The sequence below is a fragment of the Pavona decussata genome, unplaced genomic scaffold, assembly GCF_977016875.1.
Source record: "Pavona decussata unplaced genomic scaffold, jaPavDecu1.1 SCAFFOLD_134, whole genome shotgun sequence".
NCBI classification, from domain to species: Eukaryota; Metazoa; Cnidaria; class Anthozoa; order Scleractinia; family Agariciidae; genus Pavona; species Pavona decussata.
In genome coordinates, this window is record NW_028145547.1 from 1613747 (window position 1) to 1632500 (window position 18754).

Below are 18754 nucleotides of genomic sequence, written 5' to 3' on the forward strand. Positions count from 1 at the left end.
AATCAAGATAAATCCAAAAGCGTGTTGTACATCTAGCAATCCTTTTCTACTAAACCTTGTAGCGAGCTTCATGTTTTACAAGAAAACTTTCGATATATAAATAGAAACTGGTTTTCCACGGTTACGAAATTTTGAAATTTTGTTGAAGAAAAGTCTATATTTTCTTTACAACTAAAATCCGAATTTTCGAGGCGATTAAAGCCCTCCAAACAGATATCTACCGAGGTGGCCACCTAATTTTGTGAATTTCATTCAGCTCAATGGCTCGTATTCAGAGGGGTGGGTCCTGTATCTAATGGCTCAAATGAAGCACAATTAAACTAACTAACAATATAGTCCTAAAGTGATGACCTAACAAAAACTAAATTTATGAAATTTTGGGATTTGTTAGTATATTCGGAAAGAGCGTGATGAAAAATGCCTACTTGCCAAAAATTAACATCTTATTGCAATTTGGGGGTGAGATATTAGCTCTGTCATGCCCCGATGCCTCCAGTTTCAAACGTTAAGAACTGAGACAAAATTAGAAGGATTTGTATGGCAAGTAGGCATTTTTCATCACGTTCTTTCCGAAAATACTAACAAATCCCATAATTTCAAAATTTCAAATATTTGTGACGTCACACTTTATGACTCTATTATTCTACAAGCGCGCGTTGGATACCAAATGATAGATAGCCAACTCGGCGCTGCGGGCCTTGTTGGCGATAATCATCTCGTATCCATCAAGCGCGAATGGAATAATTGTTTTATTAAAATCAACCATGAAAAATTGCTAAAATCTTGCTGATTTAGTGATATTTTCTTTTCCCTCAAACGCGTACTCTTACTATATTTGTTGGGCATGGTATAATGGCTCATAAACCATGGCCGCTAAACTAATCAAACTCTGGAACTGCGTTATCCATTAAGTCACTTTTAAATCAAATACAATATTATAAAGTTGCAAACTGATGACACTGAGAAAAAACACTCAACTTACTAAAATTAAATTTCACAAGAGTTTTTCTGTCATGCGAGAACAATTTTTAACTTAGAGTAGACGGGAAAACAAAATTCACTTCATGAGTTTTCAGCGAGGAATCTCAGTATGTGTGGAATAATATATAGCGGATACTCATATACAACCAACGCGAAATCAGACACATTGATTCGAGGCCTGAAGATGTTGGAAGAATTACCACACCAATTCTCAACAACATAAACTGAGTTTATCAATGTGATAGCCAATTTTTTTTTCAGCATATCAAACACACTGTTTTATGAAAACACATGCCGCTCACTAGTGACTCTTGTAAAGTCCCGCCGGTCTATAAGGTCATCCAGACGTATTGAGGCGAGCGAAGCGCCAAAATTTTTATAAACCTAGGCTGTTTAAGGAGCCCATGGTTTCCTGTTGTATAGAAATACCTAATATCTTTTTTCTTTTCTTTCTACACTGAGTTGAATAGCAGAAAAAGCGGAAAATTCCCGAATAACATTCTACGAACAGGGTAGAAGTTACCAAATGGAAACTGAGTAGATAGGTCAACTTAGGAAATATGTATAAGAAGAAAAAAACCGTTATGCTATACGAGTACCTGACTCTTTCTCCTTCTCAAGCCAGAGAGGTTTGGCAGTCTATTTCCTTACTTCTAGTAACCCTTTTACTTTCCCATATCAACTTCTCTTCTTAAGATAAGCTAGATTGTGTCTACTTTGTAGCCTTAGAAACCGTACCTTATTTTCACACGTCTTCCCCTCCACTTAAACATCAGTCGGCCTCTGTTTCGATACACCTTCCTCCACCGCTTACCATAACGGAGTCGCATCACGCACCGACCGCGCCTCCTTCGTCTTCGCCTTCTGCGTCTCCTTGCTCTTCTTCTTCTCCTTCGTTTTCTTCGCTGTCGTCTAATCTTTCGCCGCCTTCTTCTCCTCCTCCTCCTTCTCCTTCTTGTTCTTCTTCTTCTCCGTCGCCGCCTTTTCTTAAGGTATCGCCTACGATACTTGCGTGGGATTATCAATCCTTTATAGTACCGTTTAACCTTCACTTTTATATTCCTTCGAAGTATTTTAACAACCCTATTTTTCCCTCGGTACTTAAGACGCAGACGATTGCGATATTTCTTAAATCTTCTCCAAGAAAGACCAACTTTTATTTTCAGACGTCTTCCGATTCGTTGGGACCTTCCTGTTCGTCCAATTCTCACCCGGGCCTTCCGGATTCTAAGAATAAACAAAATCAAGTTTAATTGAAAAAGTTTAAATAAAGCCACCTTCATTTATACTCTCTTCCTTAATTTTTTCTCCCCACCCCTCTCACCCCCACCGCAAAATTTAACCTCGAAAGTTTAGTCCTACTTCGTCTGATTCTGGAATTTGTTTCTTGTCCTGCTTTTTCGGTAGCCGGTTATTGCACTTCAAGTTCAGGAAACCGTCTGTAGCACAAGACTGTCACACTGACAAGGACTTCAGATAACAAGATACCTATGGCCTGTTTTTGCTCTTTCCCACTATTCTGGGAAGGATTTTTTTCGTCCAGTTATTTTAAAGTCTCCCATGAAGCGGTTCCCCAACGCTCCTTCCCGTTTCGTGGCGAAACAAAGAACGGGAGACTAGTTATTTTAGGAATACAATATTTTTTGTCCCTCTGATTTAAGAAAGCCTTGTTTTAGGTAGTCCCACCAAAAGGTAGGTATGAAAATTTGAGTCCCACAAAGTAGTAGTATAGAGTCCTCACGTGTGACGTCACGTTGCCATGGCGCTAACAAACTCAGTTTCAAAGAATCTCCAAAAAAGCTGCAGCGCGTCGCTCACGTAATTCTTTGTTTGAAAGGTCAGGAGTGTCATGGCAACGAGACGTAACTGCGAAAAGAAAGCCTGAAAAAAAAATTCAGGCTTGAACGGGATTCGAACCCATTACCTCTGCGAAGCCGGTGCAGTGCTCTACCAACTGAGCTATCAAGCCAACTGGGAGCTGGTCATATTGTAAGTTCGTAATATACTCGTCAAATGGTACTGTCTTCGATGCAAAAATCTAAAATTACCAACTTTGGAGTTATGGCGGAAACTTTTTTTTCGCCGAAAGATATGGTAGGGCCTATTTGTCAGTCGACAAATGTTGGTACTTCTCACAGGTGAAAATGAATTTGAGCGTCTTCAAAAAAAAAGGGAATATGGTCCCTTTTACTTACACCTGCAACAGCGCAAAATTAAAGAATATTTCTTAAACAGGAAGTTCTGGTATAAAAGGGGCCTGGCCTGTCCATTCTCAGTCGTCAATTAACCATCAAGAACAAAAACAACTGGCAAACAACCTGTGTCTTTTTCTATGGCCTTTACCGTTAAAATTGGCTTAGTTTTCAGAATAAACGCTGTTAAAATAAAATACAACTTGAAATCTTATATTGCTGTGGTAATATTAAGAAAATTTTGAGGCATATTTCTTCAGAGGACGCTCGAGTCAACGACTAAACGGCGTCTAAATCTGCGTCTCACGCCCGCAAAGGTGTGAAATGTAGGAGGGGCTTGCCCTTTTATAGCGGAACTTCTTGTTTAAAACAGAAAAGAATCAATCAGCGTTGTAAGTACCTAAAGCGTTTCCATTTCCTTCCTATCCTGATCTTGAAGAAACGGCGTCCCTTATAGACTCCTCTCCAGCGACGCCGATAAAAGTAACGCATCACAGAACGTCGCCTCCCACGCCTACGTATAAGTCTTCTACGGCGTCTTCGTCGCCTTCTCCTTCTTCTGCGTCGTCGCCGCCGCCTCCTCCTCCTTCGTCGTTTCTGTCTTCGTCTTCTTTTTCGTGTTCGTCTTCGCCGTCTCCTGAGTTTTCTCCTTCTGAGTATCCTTCTCTTTCTTCGGCTTACGAGGCGCCTCCACACTCTGCCGTACTTAAAACGTATCTGTCCTCTTGTTATTCGTATTCCTCTGTAACGTCGTCCTCGTCTTATGCACAACCTTCCTCGTCGCACTGTTGCCGTTTGCCATCGTCTTCTTATTCGCATCCTCAATCTGTTTTTAAGACCACGGATAAACCGCCATCTTCCACCTCGTAACACGTAAACCCGTCGTTTGAAGTATCTGCGCAAGTTTCAAGCAAGCAAAAAAGAAAAATAGATCGCAGTGAGATGAGTTGAACAGAACAAGAGGTTGACATACTGAGGTTACTAACGAAAACCAAGGGAACAAAAACAAAAACAAAAAAAAAACAACGACAAAAACCGTTTTCCAGATTCTATTTAACAATTAGATTATCAGCTCGAAACTTCTATCGCGTGATAGTTGATTAGGGCGAATCTACAACAAAATAGATGGTGAGTAGCGTACCCAATAAGAGAGCAGTATTCGTGATAGCACGCTGGTAGATTTATACTAAAAAATATACACCAAAATAGAGTAAATTTTCCACGGACATCTTATCAACAGTATTAGGAGGAACATCTGACGCAGGCATAAACATAAGCGCGTGCACGATAAAAAAAGAAGCTTGGAAGCATACTTCCCTGTGGCTACCTAATAGGGCGGTTTTTAGTTGTCGAAAGTAATTTCCTGTTTGGTTTGGTTTATTACATTCTGTAATTTGTAAGCAAAACTCGCTCCGCTTTTTTCAATCAACCAACCATCTAATTTATCAGACTTAAAAGCATAACTTAAGGATGTTCGCGCGAAAATCTTCTCACGCTGATTTTTTCATAAAACTCATGTCAGAAATGCCCCCCCCCCCCCTCCCCCAATAATAATAATAATCATCATAATAATAATAAAAAATGGCGAGCCATCGTTTTCGTTTCGGAGGTATGTTATCTGAAAAACACCCTAGTTTCAACTAAAATCGGTCTTCTTTACTACATGTGATCCCAGTGTCTGTTTCTCTAACAAAATTGCAAATGATTCAATTTTTATAGGGTGCGTCTATTAAACAAATGCATCCAGCATAGCCTTCACAATCCTTGAGAGCCTCAATTTGGAGGCATTCAAATGTCGCGTGGACAGCAGAATAGAAAATGTTTTGACTTCCTATATTGACTATTACTTTTTTCTCAATCTGCGGAGAATTGGAAAAGATAAATATCTATCTAAAGAAAAACAGTGTTCACCGACGATTTGAGAGGGTAAACTTCAGGCAAAGTTAACGCAACGGCTACCAGTCCTAAATGTGTTTAGATTTCTAAGTGGGTGCGCGTGCTCGTGCTCGTGCATGACGTAGCTTGATATTGCGACATGACTTACGTGCGCAGTAAGGATTCGCAAAATCAATTAGCGCAAACGCCCTAAAGCATACTTTGTCTGGCAAAAAAGCTTAAAAAAAAAAACTAAGCGAGATGAATAGTGTATTAAATTCTCAACAAGTGAGAAGTAAACAATCATGTATTATTACTCTTACGCCGGTTACACGTATTTGCCTCGGATTCTAATTGGTTCATTGCCCTCTTTGCGTCTGACGCGATTGGGCCGATTTGTAACGATATACTTTCAGTTTTATGACACTTAATGGGCCATTTCCGAGTTGTTGTCAACCTCATTATCAAAGCGAGGCTAAGAGGAAAAATTAATTTTGTTTGTGTATGAATCAAAACTGATATTCATAACAAAAACTTTGCACTTAGCCTCGCTTTCACAATGAGGCTCAAAGCAACTCGGAAATGGCCCATTGAAAACCGCTTTAATAGGACACTGGCGATTGTGGAGTTTAAGGTATTTGAAAATGTCGCGACCTAAGTTAAAGTGAATTGAACTAGGAAACGGAAATTAACGCGACTGAAAAGCTTCCAAATGAAGGAAGTTAACACGAGTGTTTCTATCAGAAATGAGTGTGTTGTTTTTGCTCGGAAACACTAAACTGGATGTTGATATAGATAGGTAGGCGGGGCTGTCTTTAGCTCTGTGTTTAATTAACGTAACAATTATCCTGCGAAATCGCGCGGAATTTCGCCTGATACTTAGCGGCCGAGTTGGCTAAAATCAGGGGATATTCGCCAAGATTAAGTAAAATAATTGTTTTATTATTCAACACATTGATAACATTTTTCTCCCCGACACACGTAATCACATATATCGTTGGATATCTGTTGAGTTCGGACGACAAATATTCAGTGTTCCATGACCATATTTGGGCAAGTGTTATAGGGGGAGTGTTGAATAATAATCGTTGATCAGTATGCCAAACAAGAGGGGTTGTTGTTTAACTTATCATCAAGCCGCTTATATTCACGGTCTTGTGTAAGTATTTTGGGTAAGAATGATGGAAAAAATATGTCGTGAAAATTAACACTTGAAGAAAAGTGGTTGGATTTAGATGTGGAAATTTTATCGTTAAAGGGTCTGCTATCCTTGATCTGCTAGTGCTCTTACCTAAATCTTATAAGTCTTCTTCCCAAACGGAAAGCAAGTCTTCCCCTTCTTCGAATTACTCTCCTCCATCGGCGTCCATATCGGAAGAGCATTCTGCAACGGCGTCTCCTTCTTCTTCGGCGCCGTCTAACTCGGCGTGTCCTCCTTCTTCTCCGTCTCCTTCTCCTCTTCCTTCGTCGACGTCTTCGTCTTCTTCTTTTTCGTCTTCTGCGCCTTCTACGCCTTGCTCTATTCCTTCTGTACCTTATTCGTCTTTTCAGCGAAAGATATTTCCTACCGTATCTGACCTTAATACCTTTTCGTGTCAGCCTGACTTTCCTGTATTTCCTCCTGTATGGTATTACCAGTTTGCGGCGCTTAAACTGCACCTTCCTCCATCTGCCGACAAATCGGAGCCAAGCAAAGTTCTTTTTGATCCTCGTCCAACGTCTACTCCTACCGACTCTGAATTTTCCCTTTCGGTAACTGCAAATAATAATAATAACAATAATAATAATAATAATGATGATAATAATAATAATAATAATAATAATAATAATAATAATAATAATAATAATAATACTTTATTAGTAGAAAAACAAACAACAAATACAGAAAGGTGATAAAAATATCGGTATCGGAGAAAAAAGAAAATAATAATAATAATAATAATAATAATAATAATAATAGTCTCTTTATCAACATATTCCAAGCAAATTGCTATTTACAAGTTAAAAGTAGAAAAAAGAACTATTAAAGCCTATTTACAATTCATTTTCGATTTAAAAAAATTGCAAGCATAACAGAGCTATTTTCAAGCACAAAATTCGAATAATGGCTCGCAATAATTTTTTGTCTTGTTTCTTTTTTCAAGAAAAAACAAGTCATAAAGCTACAATAACATTCTTATTCGTAATAAGATAATTACAATAATGATGATGATGATGATGATGATGATTATGATGATAACACAGCGTAGTAATCCACCGTATGGAAAAATATGGCGACTGTACATTTTACCACAATATCTTGCGAACCTAACACGGCCAATAGGATGCTAGGTTGAAGTTTTTGAAACTTTTCTGTGCGTTTTATAAGAATTATGAGTAGATGTACCAGTCCCCACTTTTTTCGGTGCAATGTATTAGGGACACTACACAGATCTAATGGGAAGAGAGGGAATTAAACCTAGGCTACCCTGGTGAGAGGCGAATGCTCTCACCAATTTATCGCTCAAATGATGGAGCAAGCTAATATGCAAGGACTCGATGGCCCCAAGTCTTAAAAGTTCAAAGCATAACAGTCTATTACCCACCGCAACACTCTCCACCGACGTCTATAGTAAAGTCTCATATATCCCCTATACCAACGTACGGGTCTCAACGCGCCAAGGTATTTCAAACGTAAAACAGAACGACGAAGTCGCCTTCTTCTGCGTCGGCGTCTGCGTCTTCTTCGTTGTATTCGCCGTCTTCTTCTTCGTCGTCTGCGTCTTCTTCGACGTCGCCTTTTGGCAATTCGTCTTCGTGTTCGTCTTCGACGCCGTCCTGTGGAAGACGCATCCAAAGGATCAAAAAGCTATTTACCAAATGCACGTAATCCCTACTCCTGTAATAACGCAACAGTACCATATAATTCAGTACTCTCTCTCAAAGAAAGGGTTAATCAGGTATAATTTGCAAATAGTATACAACCATAAGGCGAGTAGTTTACTATCATAAATAATTTACAATTATAAGTTATGACATTTTACCATTACAGGTAATTTGCGATCATAAATTATGACAATCATAAATTATGACATTTTACCATTACAGGTAATTTACAATCATAAATTATGACATCTTACCATTACAGGTAATTTACAATCATAAATTATGACCGAACACTTAACATTACAGGTAATTTGCAATCATAAATTATGACTGAACACTTTACCATTAGAGGTAATTTGCAATCATAAATTTAACAATGGAAATATAGTAAATAATAATGAAATAAGACAGACTAAAGCATTGCTTGAACTCAGTCCTTAACACCCGTTAAAGCTACGTATTTCTGCTGAGGTCTTGATGAGTTAGGTAGCTGACAACAGCGTGATAGAAAAATGAGCACTGGCCATTCGTGATACTACTGAAATGCACCACTAAAGTAGACATTTCAAACATCGTAGCTGTGTCTCTAAATCATAACAGACTCGTTCAGTGTGGCCGATAAGTGTCGTCTTCGTGTCTCACTATGACCGCTGCTTAGAGTTGCCTGAATTAGTCCCGTGTTCAAACCCAAGCTACGCTTGTAAATAGCCAACTGCTCAGTTTCCTGCATGTCAGCATTTTAAACCATTTGAAGCAAAATTTAAATAAAAGATTTACCCCTGAAAATTTTGAGTTGAGTACTTGCACATCCCTCACTATAAAGTACATTTAAGTTTTACAATTAACTTATCTCTCGTGCATGCACTTCGGGGCTTCGTTTGGTGTTCAAATTGAAGAAGGCCAACGACGCTTTTAAGAGTAAAGACGTTATGCCGTGCACTTACCTCGTTGAGATCGCCGTGGGAAGCGGATACGTCTGCCAGTTAGCTGTTTACCCCTATAAATGGGGTATCCAAGTCTTCCCCTTCTCCTCACCCGAACTCTTCGCCCTCTGTATTTCATGTACCACGAGAATCGCCACATAAACCCTCGCCATCGCCTACCGACTTTCAAGAAAAATCGTCTTCCGACGCGTTTCGCAGGCCTGTAGCGTTTCTTGACACGGATCTGGAAAGTTCTGGATTGTTGACGAAGGCGCCTCAGACGCTTTTTGTATTTGACATACCACCGGTATCCTCTCCTTAAAATAAGCTTCCATTTGCGGTTGAATAGTAACCACCATCTGCCCCGTTGGAATTTTAATCGACGCCATTTCCGCAGCCATTTGATCCTCATTCGTTTTGCGATATTGCGATACTTGTATACACGAGCACCTATTCTTATACTATACGTGGGCCATCCTCGCTGTATTTTAAGGTACCTTCTTCTGAATAGTATTCTTGGCTGCACTCGTCCTGGTAAAAATAAAAGTGGTAAGAATGTTAATATAAAAGCGTGCACTGACGGAGTTGACCTCCGTTAGTGGGTCGAAACAAATTCGAATTTGATTTGATTTTTCTTGACTTCATAATGGGCCTTGTTCGCAAATTTAAAAAAAAAAGGATTGTTTGCGTTTTCAAAAGTTCACAAGAAATATCTCAGAAAAATAGAAGGGCACAACTTATTATATAGCTGAACTGGTGCGCGCTTCAAAGGAGCATTCTGATTGGCTCCCTGAGCGACCCGAATATTCTCATACGGACCGCTAAGATGGACCACTTGTGTTATAACGTTTAAAATGAGCAAAGTGTTTCAATTCTGACAAAAACAAAGTAGAAATATTATAATTAAGCTTAGGAAGTAGAAACTGTTCAAAACGTCATGTCATTTCTCGCACTGCTTGAACATAAGCACGTTTTACGCAGGCTAGAAAGCAAGAATTGGTATAGTTTATATAATAAAAACCTTATTGAACTAGCTTGTTGGAAGTTTATGGACCTCGCCGTTAATTTTGCAGCAGCTTATTTCGCAAAGAGTTGACGAGAAATTGAACGGCTCAGGAAAACAGAAGATGACAACTTACTTCGCCTTCTTGCATAGGTTCTTTTTCGGACTGCAAAAGAGCAAGTAGAAAAACTAAATGAATAAATGAATGAAATCCAAATTACCGTCAGATAGAGATACCTGATCTTGCCAAACGGTTGTCATTTCTCTAATAATAGACTACAACCAGTCCCTTTTGTTTTTGCTTAGGGAAACCAAAGCGAACAAACCACGCGTACGCGCCAAAAATTGCTTCCCGCGAGGACAAACAACGCGGGGAGGGAACCGAAAAATGAGGTCGGAAGGAAAAGCGACGCGTAGAGGGCAACTAAAAATGAGGCCGGGAGGCAATTTTCGCGCGCAGCGGCGTTGTTCTCGCTTTACTATCTAAACTTATAATAAGGGACTTCTCGTAGTCTATATGATCAACGGAAGGCTAATTTTCTCACTCACAAGAACGGTCCCTCAGCTCAAACACGGTATAAAGGTACGTATCATCCACTACCACGTAAATTGAGCCAGGTGAAAAGCACATGCAGAAAAAACATCCCACTTGGCCTTTCTGATCACTGCACTTTACAGCTTGAATGCAAGCCGTTTGTACGTTCACCAAAAATCGCTCTTAAGCATTTGGGTATGCACTTAAAACCAATGTATCACGGTCCTGACATGCGTCACTTAAAATTGAAGATTCTAAATTTTTTGGTCGCCTTCAATTCTGTGGGTAGTCTAACTGGCCCTCAAACCTTGGTTTGCTTTAGAACTGGGAGAAAAAGACTACTTATACTACTTTTTAAAGACGATGCTTCCTAATCAGAGGTATTTTTGCGCAGTTTATGACTACGCAGGATCAGCAGATCTTAGCAAAGGAAATTTGTATCCAAAAGGAAAAGAGAAGGTGGGAGCTGGTCGAGGGAATTAAGGTATTTGAATTTGCGGCAATGAGGAAACTCAAGTACCACGAAGTGTGTGAGCCGCATAGTACCCATGTTATACGATAGAAATGGAAATACAGTCGACTCCCGATAACTCGAACCCTCGCTAACTCGAACCTCCCGCTATCTCGAACCAATTTTCCTTTCCTTTCAGGTCATTTTCTATATAATTTTACTCGATAACTCGAACCTTTTTAAACTTCCCTTGAAGGTTCGAGTTTTTTGAGTGCTAAAGTGAGGGCTGCTGTCCTTATAGTTTCCCTAGATGCGCAGAACGTAGGCGCAGTAACAAAAAGGAAGCACTGTCTCTTAAACCCAATAAAACGCATTAAATACTTGAGATCGCTAGGATATGAGCACTACTGGGACATGGTCGCGGGTTTAAAACCATTTGAATTGTCCTATCTTAGACTCACATCTCAAACGCCTTCTTCTTCGATAGCGTATCTTGCGAGTTGTCTTCCTTCCTTTGAATCGGAACCTGAAGTACTTTCCTCTTCGTCCTCTTCGACGCACTCGTCTTACCAAAACACGCTTTCTTCCAAATTTGAAGTATAGAGAACGCCGGAAAGAAAATTTCACAGTACGACGTTTATAACGCACGGTATATGAACGCCCGCGCCGTGTAACCGTCCTGTAACCGCGTCCGATACGTATCTTGAACTTCCAAGTGCTCACCCAACGTCTTCTATAACGCACGAACCATCTCCTTCCACGCCTGATGACGCGGCATCTCCGTCTACCAATGCGTATTCTCCAACGGTGTCCGAACCGTTTGGGACGGTAAAACCGTCCCCGGAAGTAGATTTGCACCCGACTTGTTATCCTGGTATAGCGGTAGATACGACGTCCGATTCTGAACTTGATTAAACTGCGTCCGCGCCGTATTTGGCGCACGCGTTTCCTGAATCGAATCTTCGGTCGTCGGTAGCCTTAAGAAATAAAAAAGAAAAAGATAACTACTTCTGATGAGCTGTATTTATTTTCCACGCTTGCCGTCTCCCGTTTGTTCGTTTTGAAGCAAGAGTGATTGTTTGAGTTTTAATTTCCTCAAGGCAACGCGGGTACTTGTTTGGAATTTTTTAATCATTCTGTCATACTTATTAGCCAAAACCACCTTCCGTCTTATTTTGTGTTTGAGTGAAAGTACGTACGGCTGGTTAATTGCGAGCTTTTGTACACATTTGATGAAAGATTGACGAAGTAGCGAACTGGTGTTTGACTGTCAAAATTACAAATCTTTACGAAAATTTCTTACCAATTATGGAGTAACATCAAAAGATCTTAAAGGGGCGTTGTCATTTTGCTGTATTTTGGTCAAATCTGCTCACACGTTTGACAAAGAACATAACATTACTGTTCGAGCGCCGGGAAGAAAATATTAAGGCGTTTCTCTTTATAGTAGTAATATAGTATTTGATTCCATGTAAGATGCGTTCATTGTCAATAAGAAAAAAGGATTTCTCCGAGGAAGAACAGATCATAAATAGTTCTTAGCGACTTATCTGAACATTTTCAAACATAATCAGTACTAGTTCCGTGCACTAGTAGGGCTGTTATTAAAAAAACTGAAGCATTATTTTAACGATTTTATCGATTTAAATATGTTTTTGAGCCATTCCAGGTAACACATAAAATAGATGACACTACCCCTTTAAAGGAACCACTCTCAGCAGGTAACTGTTTGTTTAGTTAACACCTCAAAGTTGTATGGATCATGACAGAACAGCTGGGAGGCTCCGCGATCGTCTCACGCAAATATGTTTTGTCGCTAAAAGTCTATTCCCTCAGTTGTGTTTCAAATTTCATCGAGTTTATGCGAAGGTTAATGGGAGCTTTGTCACCTATATTTAGTATTACTATGAAAAAAAGCCAACATTGGGAGCTCATGAAGCCCCAAAATAATGGTTTAGTTTTGTTCAAAATTATCCCACTAGTTTCTTTTAATCTTTTGTTGTTGTTGTTGTTGTTGTTGTTGTTGTTGTTGTTATTGTTGTTGTTTATAAAGCTGGAAAGGAGTTACTTTCGCTATTGGCGGCAAGCATGAAAATGGACGTCAAACTTGAAAAAAGAAAGGCCAATTATTTCAAGTCTTTCCCTCGTGTCTCGGAAAAATCGATTAAAACCGATTTTGGTTTGTTCGTCCTTTTAGGAAATCACTAGATATCTTCCCCTTGGTATTCTTATTGAAACTCTTAAACGAGAAAAAGGTACTTGGTTGCAATTTCAGCAATATCTCCATTACAAAGTCCCTTAAAAATATTAAGTTCAACATAGCAAACGGAAAAATTGACATTTGCCTTTTGTCGTAGAACGCGAAGCTTTATAAAACACCCAAAAGCGTGTTTCATCCGATTTTTAAACACCATGACGTTGGTTAAAAGGAACTCAGCTGAACCTCGCTTTTTTTTTTTTTTTTTTTTTGAAAGTGGGATCAGTCTTTCTCGCCGTGTTGTATGTATTACGTGGCAGGTAGGCCGAAAATGTTTGATACGATGTCCACACGCCCTGACGTATTGTAGCAGCACAGGTACGATGACTTAGTTCAATATATAAAGGTGGCTTCATTAAAATAAAAAAAGACTCGTCGAGTGAACGACAATTTAACTACTTACGTCTTCTTTGTCGCCTTCTACGTCGTCTTCGTCTGCGGCCTGAAAACCGAACAATTTTACGAATAAACAAAAAGTGCAAAGGATGATCAAGAGTGAGACAATTTCACCCCTTTAGACCACTGATGATTTTTGTCGCTGTTCTTCAACATGGATAAAAAGGTTTTGTCGTCACTTCCACAATCTCGTCAGTGTATTTAACGTCACAAATATATTTGAATTTGTGAACTTACGGGATTGAGTGAGATAGTCGGAGAGAGCATGATTAAAAATGCCTACTTGCAAAAAATGAGCGTTTCATTGCAATTTGTGGGCGAGATATTAACACTGTTATGCTCTGATGACTCCATACAAATCCTTGTAATTTTGAGTTACTTCATAACACTTTAAATTAATTCAAAATTAGAGGGATTTGTATACATCATAATTGAGGCTTCTATAGCAAACTGCTTGTAGACAAAGATGGCACGTATCCAAACAACTTAGCCGTGAAACACAATGGTACACTTACGTCTTGCTCTTCGTCCTCGACGTCGCTTCCAACCTTCAAAGCAAAAAACATATGTTAGTTTCACTGTGTAATTGACCCTTTTTTAATCATGAAGTGATAATTCCGACGCTGTTAGTCTCTGGTGAAGGTGAAGTGAAACGATTACTTATAGAAGTGTTCCTTCTAGGGCTTGAAAACACTTTAATGACGGTGCCTACTAATAAAGAAGTATTTTTTGTGTGGTTTATGACTATGCGGGGAAAGCAGATCTCAGCAAGGGATATTGAAATGGAAAAGGAAAATTGGGGGTAACCACGCATCTTTTAGAGATAATTAAGCAACAATTATTCTCAAAAACGGTAAAATGCAAAGCAATGTATGGCGTTTATTTCCAAACTGAAGCTTTTTATCTCTGAAAAACACATGGTTATCCCCAATTTTCCATTTTTGGATACCAAGAACACTTGCTAAGTTCTGCTTTCCCGGCATAGTTTTAAGCCACGCAAAAATATCCCTGTATAGGCGAATCCTTCCTGACGTCATTGTTTACATTTTTCCTCATTAGCATACGACTTAACTCATAGAAGCCGTGGCCGTCTATATGAACTAAATGCAAAAGTTGAAAGAGCTGATTAAGTTGAGCAATCCGTGCAATTTTCGGCTCTTTGCAACAATATTGAAGGAAATATCAGCCATCAAAAACTGCGAAATTGCTGGGTGGCAAAAAGTTAATGAGCAATACATTCTCTGTAAAATTTCGAGTTTTTAGAAGAGAATTTCTCCGAAACCATTCCATATATTAGGCTCAAATTTTCAGAGAAAGCTAAAACTGTTTTGCTCTTTCAATATTCAGTTTTTATTTTATTAGGGTCATCAGATAGTGATAAGGCAAAGCATATGTTAATGAGGCAAAAAGTGTAAACAAGGATTCGCCTATTAGTAGGCACCCACCATAGGAAACCCGAGTACCTCGAGATGCGCAGAACGTATGCGCAGTAACAAGAGTAGGCACCGTCCTTAAACAAAAGTAATAAAATCCCCAGTTTATATTTAATCCTGAAATGGTTTTTGTAACCACTATAGGGCAAGAGCTTCAGTCAGGGATATTTCTCTATTGCAGTTATATCGCAAAACAGTCATTTCTGGTCTTGAAAATTCCCAAAGAAGGACCTTACTTTAGTCACTGAACTTCACAGAACGTAGCTTTTAGTTGTATTTAGTCATAAAGTATTTGGTCATGAATCGACTGGAAATTTGGGGTCAATCAACTCGAAACTGAGTACGAACCGACCTGATTCCCCAGAGAGAGAGAGAGGCAAATTGTCAAAAGAGTGAACAAGTTCGCCAATTTTCCTAAGTATTTAAAGGAATTATTAACTGTACGGCGGTTTATCTATGATCTTAGACGAACTGATATTCTATCATCACCAAAACCAGCAACTACCACGCATGGCCTGCACTCTTTCAAATATTGTGCGGTGAAATTATGGAACTCATCACCGGATAACATTAGTAGAGAATGTACTCTAACTAGTTTTAAACGTCTTTTGATAACCGTTTTCTCTCAAGAATTATATTAGATATACTTCTAATGTAAATAAGTTTCTTTCATGTTACATGATATTAGCCTTTCTGGCTACCCTACAATTCGTGTTAAAATAAAGTTCATGTATGTACGTATGTAAGTATAGCGCCGAAAGCGAGGATTCTCGCGTGCACGCCTCGAACTGAGAATTGTGAGGAAATTCAGTCAGACGAAACATCCATTTCCTCACTTTTCGTTCGAGAGCGTGTGATCACACGACGAACCAACTACGGACTGTTTTGCAGCCTAAGAGCATTTAACAATCGAGACTCAGATTAATGAAGCCCTTCTAAGTTAAAATGTATTGTTTCGCCTGTTGCCTCTGCGTCCCTGATGTGACTATAGGTGTAGAAAAAGAGACTGCTTGAAGGAAAATCATATGCGTAGAATCTATCCTTATTTACGATTGCAAGAGGTCCACGACATCCTACGATTTCCGCAAACGTCCTTGGAGACGCACGCATTTTCTTCGTTAGGCGAAGGAAATCTCTTAAAAATCGCTTCCCTCCTCACAATATTACTCCTCGTCAAACTGCTTAACATTTGTAGTGACTAACAATTAGTGTCACAACGACAATTGTCGGAGATCAGTTTTAGAACGACATGCGGGTTTGTTTGTTTGTTTGTTTTTAAATCACAAGACGATTATACCTATTTTCTACATTGGAAGATAATAAATCTATGAGTCCTTCCATAGTGTACAACTTCACGGTGAGATTTTTAAACACTGCTAGCACTTGTTATGAAACAAACAATCCTTTATAGTGTACAACGGCTGGGACGGGCAGGGAACAACAAATACTTTGCTGTATCAACTGATAACACTTCATTTCACAACTCAATCAACTTACGTTTAAACTTGATCCTCCTTATTTTACCATAACGGCCCTTTCTGAAGATCCTCAATCCTTTTCTGCCAGTCAACCTTGCTTTCACGCGTCGTCCACGGTAGCGTATGGTGCAACGTACAATGCGCTTAACGCGGCTCCACTTCTTCCTTCGCCTTATGTACCATTTTTTCCTAAGCCGTCTGATCCGTATTCTGCGTCTTCTGAGTCTTAAAATCAGCCTGATGCGCTTAAGTTTCCTCCATTTTCGTCGTCTTCTTAGATACCACTTGCGGCCGAATCTTCTGAGTCCGCACCATCTCCTTCTGATACGCACTCGCCATCGTTTACGATAGCGTTTAATTCTTCTCAACTTTCTGTTGATTTTAATACGTATCCTCCTCCTGAACCTGCGGATACGCTTCCTTCCGAGGAAGTATTTCTTCTTCATTCTCACACGACACCGTCTGCCACGGTAGCGAATATATCTCCTACCTGTAGAAACAAAGAAAAGAAATGTTTTTTTTAATACAAAGAATTGCTCTCCTCCTTTTTGATAAGCAGACACCATAACTTGAAAGTGCAGCATATTAATTTTAGTCAACATGCGAAGTGGAAAAGATAAAGCATGAAAACCGCCTTCAAACGATAGTTGCCCCACAGAAATTTGATGGTCTTACGGACAGTGCCTACTTTTGCTACTGCGCATATTGAAATAACAAATACAAGATAGAAATACAATGGAAGAAACCTGTTTGTTAATGAACTAAAATAACAAATGTCAGTTAGCAATCCATCCGGGCATTTTCGCTGAATGGTGTCTCTCCGCGGATGAAACACTACCACGTTACGTGATCAAGTTACACCAATCAGACTAGGAGAAAATTAAGCGATGAACTGGACGCGCGATAGAAATCTGGAGCTCATTATCTGGTAATCAATGATCATTTTCAATTATTCTTTTTCGCAGCAACAACTCTGAATTTAAAAACTCCGCCAACTCTTTTGTATATATAAAAAAACAAAACAAAACAAAAAAAAAAAACCACTCGTTGTGAAATTAGCGCGATAAAATGAATGGTGGCATATTGTATATTATATGTATCTCATAAAGTATCTTATTAACCGTAATATACGCTATATCATGTACACTAGTTAACCATTAACCGTTTATGTTTACGTTCAAATTTATACATTAAAAAGCCGTTATTTTTTCTCATTGTAACTCTGGCCCTGAAGAAGACTAGTTACCAGTTGAAATATTTGCCAAAATAAATTGTCCTTTGCCGTGATGTAAAGTGCCGTATAGTGACGTCTGGCACGTGCATTTCTATTACAAGAGATCCGGCAACGAAACTTATTCAGAACAGTTTATTTGTGCCCTGCATTCAAAGTTTAATAATTTTCAAGGACACAGGTGACATGAGAAATCCAGGTCGCTGTTGCCTTGACTTGTTTCAATGGCTTAGGTTAACAAGGCAAGCCGTTCGGTTGCTTTTTTTCCCTTTAGAATCGACGGAAGTGTTCTTGAGATTTCTGACGTTGTAGCACATATTTGAGCTGAAATATCTGAAATCCAAAATCACTTATCTCGTATTTTAATTCTCTGTTCCGTTTTTAACAATTTTGTTGTGGTAACTTTATCTGTTCTTATTTTTAAATCGCGCGAATTGAACGAACCATTAATCATTTTGTCCATAATATTCGCTTGAGATTTACAATACTATTTACAAGTCTAAAAAGTTAAAAAGATATTAAAAACCAAACGTTTTCGACAAGGACATTTTATATGCTTTAGGTGATTCCCGATGGGAATAGTTTCGCTACGCAAGAATGGACTTGTTTATTCAGACTGGGGCTCCATTGTTGCATCATTAAACCTTCAATGAATCTGCGCTCGTGAAAAGATTAAGCCGTACAAAGTACTATATTCGCCAACTAAAAGAATGGGTCGGATTCTCGCGTAGGTGACGGGCAGGTTCAGAGTCATTAGAGGGGTTCGAATGTTCATCGATTCGCACCTCCACATTTCCCCTGGTTTCCCCGGTGTAATCAACACCGCAAGAACAGTCGCCTTCGTCATGTTTGTAGACCACATATGACCTGTGAGTGTTCCCATCGGGAATCATCTAAAGCATACAAAATATGCATGTAGCGGACGGTCTTTTTACCCTGAGGATGACTTGCTTAGTCGAAAACGTTTGGTTTTTAATATCAAACCTAAGCTGCTTTTGATCTAAAATACATACGTCTTCCTCTGCGTCCTTTTCTTCCGTACCGCCCTGAGAAGAAAACCCAAGCAGACACGTTATTTCCTTCTAAATCCATTCTAAATTAACACACCTCGTAAACGTTAGTTGTTTTATTGCA

The 18754-nt window shown here is 39.2% G+C and overlaps 1 protein-coding gene across 1 annotated transcript in view; it reads right to left on the reverse strand.

The window, feature by feature from the left end:
- LOC146467642 (uncharacterized) overlaps nucleotides 1-18754 on the reverse strand; it is a 129211-nt gene that overhangs the window by 40805 nt on the left and 69652 nt on the right. The window contains exons 55-65 of the mRNA XM_085125187.1: nucleotides 18634-18666; nucleotides 16409-16879; nucleotides 13994-14026; nucleotides 13486-13524; nucleotides 11287-11802; nucleotides 9976-10005; nucleotides 8858-9367; nucleotides 7634-7865; nucleotides 6340-6804; nucleotides 3574-4068; nucleotides 1720-2208 (exon numbers count right to left, since the gene is read on the reverse strand). Of these exons, the coding sequence (XP_084981313.1) occupies nucleotides 1720-2208; nucleotides 3574-4068; nucleotides 6340-6804; nucleotides 7634-7865; nucleotides 8858-9367; nucleotides 9976-10005; nucleotides 11287-11802; nucleotides 13486-13524; nucleotides 13994-14026; nucleotides 16409-16879; nucleotides 18634-18666 (3313 nt within the window). The remainder of the gene's footprint in view (nucleotides 1-1719; nucleotides 2209-3573; nucleotides 4069-6339; nucleotides 6805-7633; nucleotides 7866-8857; nucleotides 9368-9975; nucleotides 10006-11286; nucleotides 11803-13485; nucleotides 13525-13993; nucleotides 14027-16408; nucleotides 16880-18633; nucleotides 18667-18754) is intronic.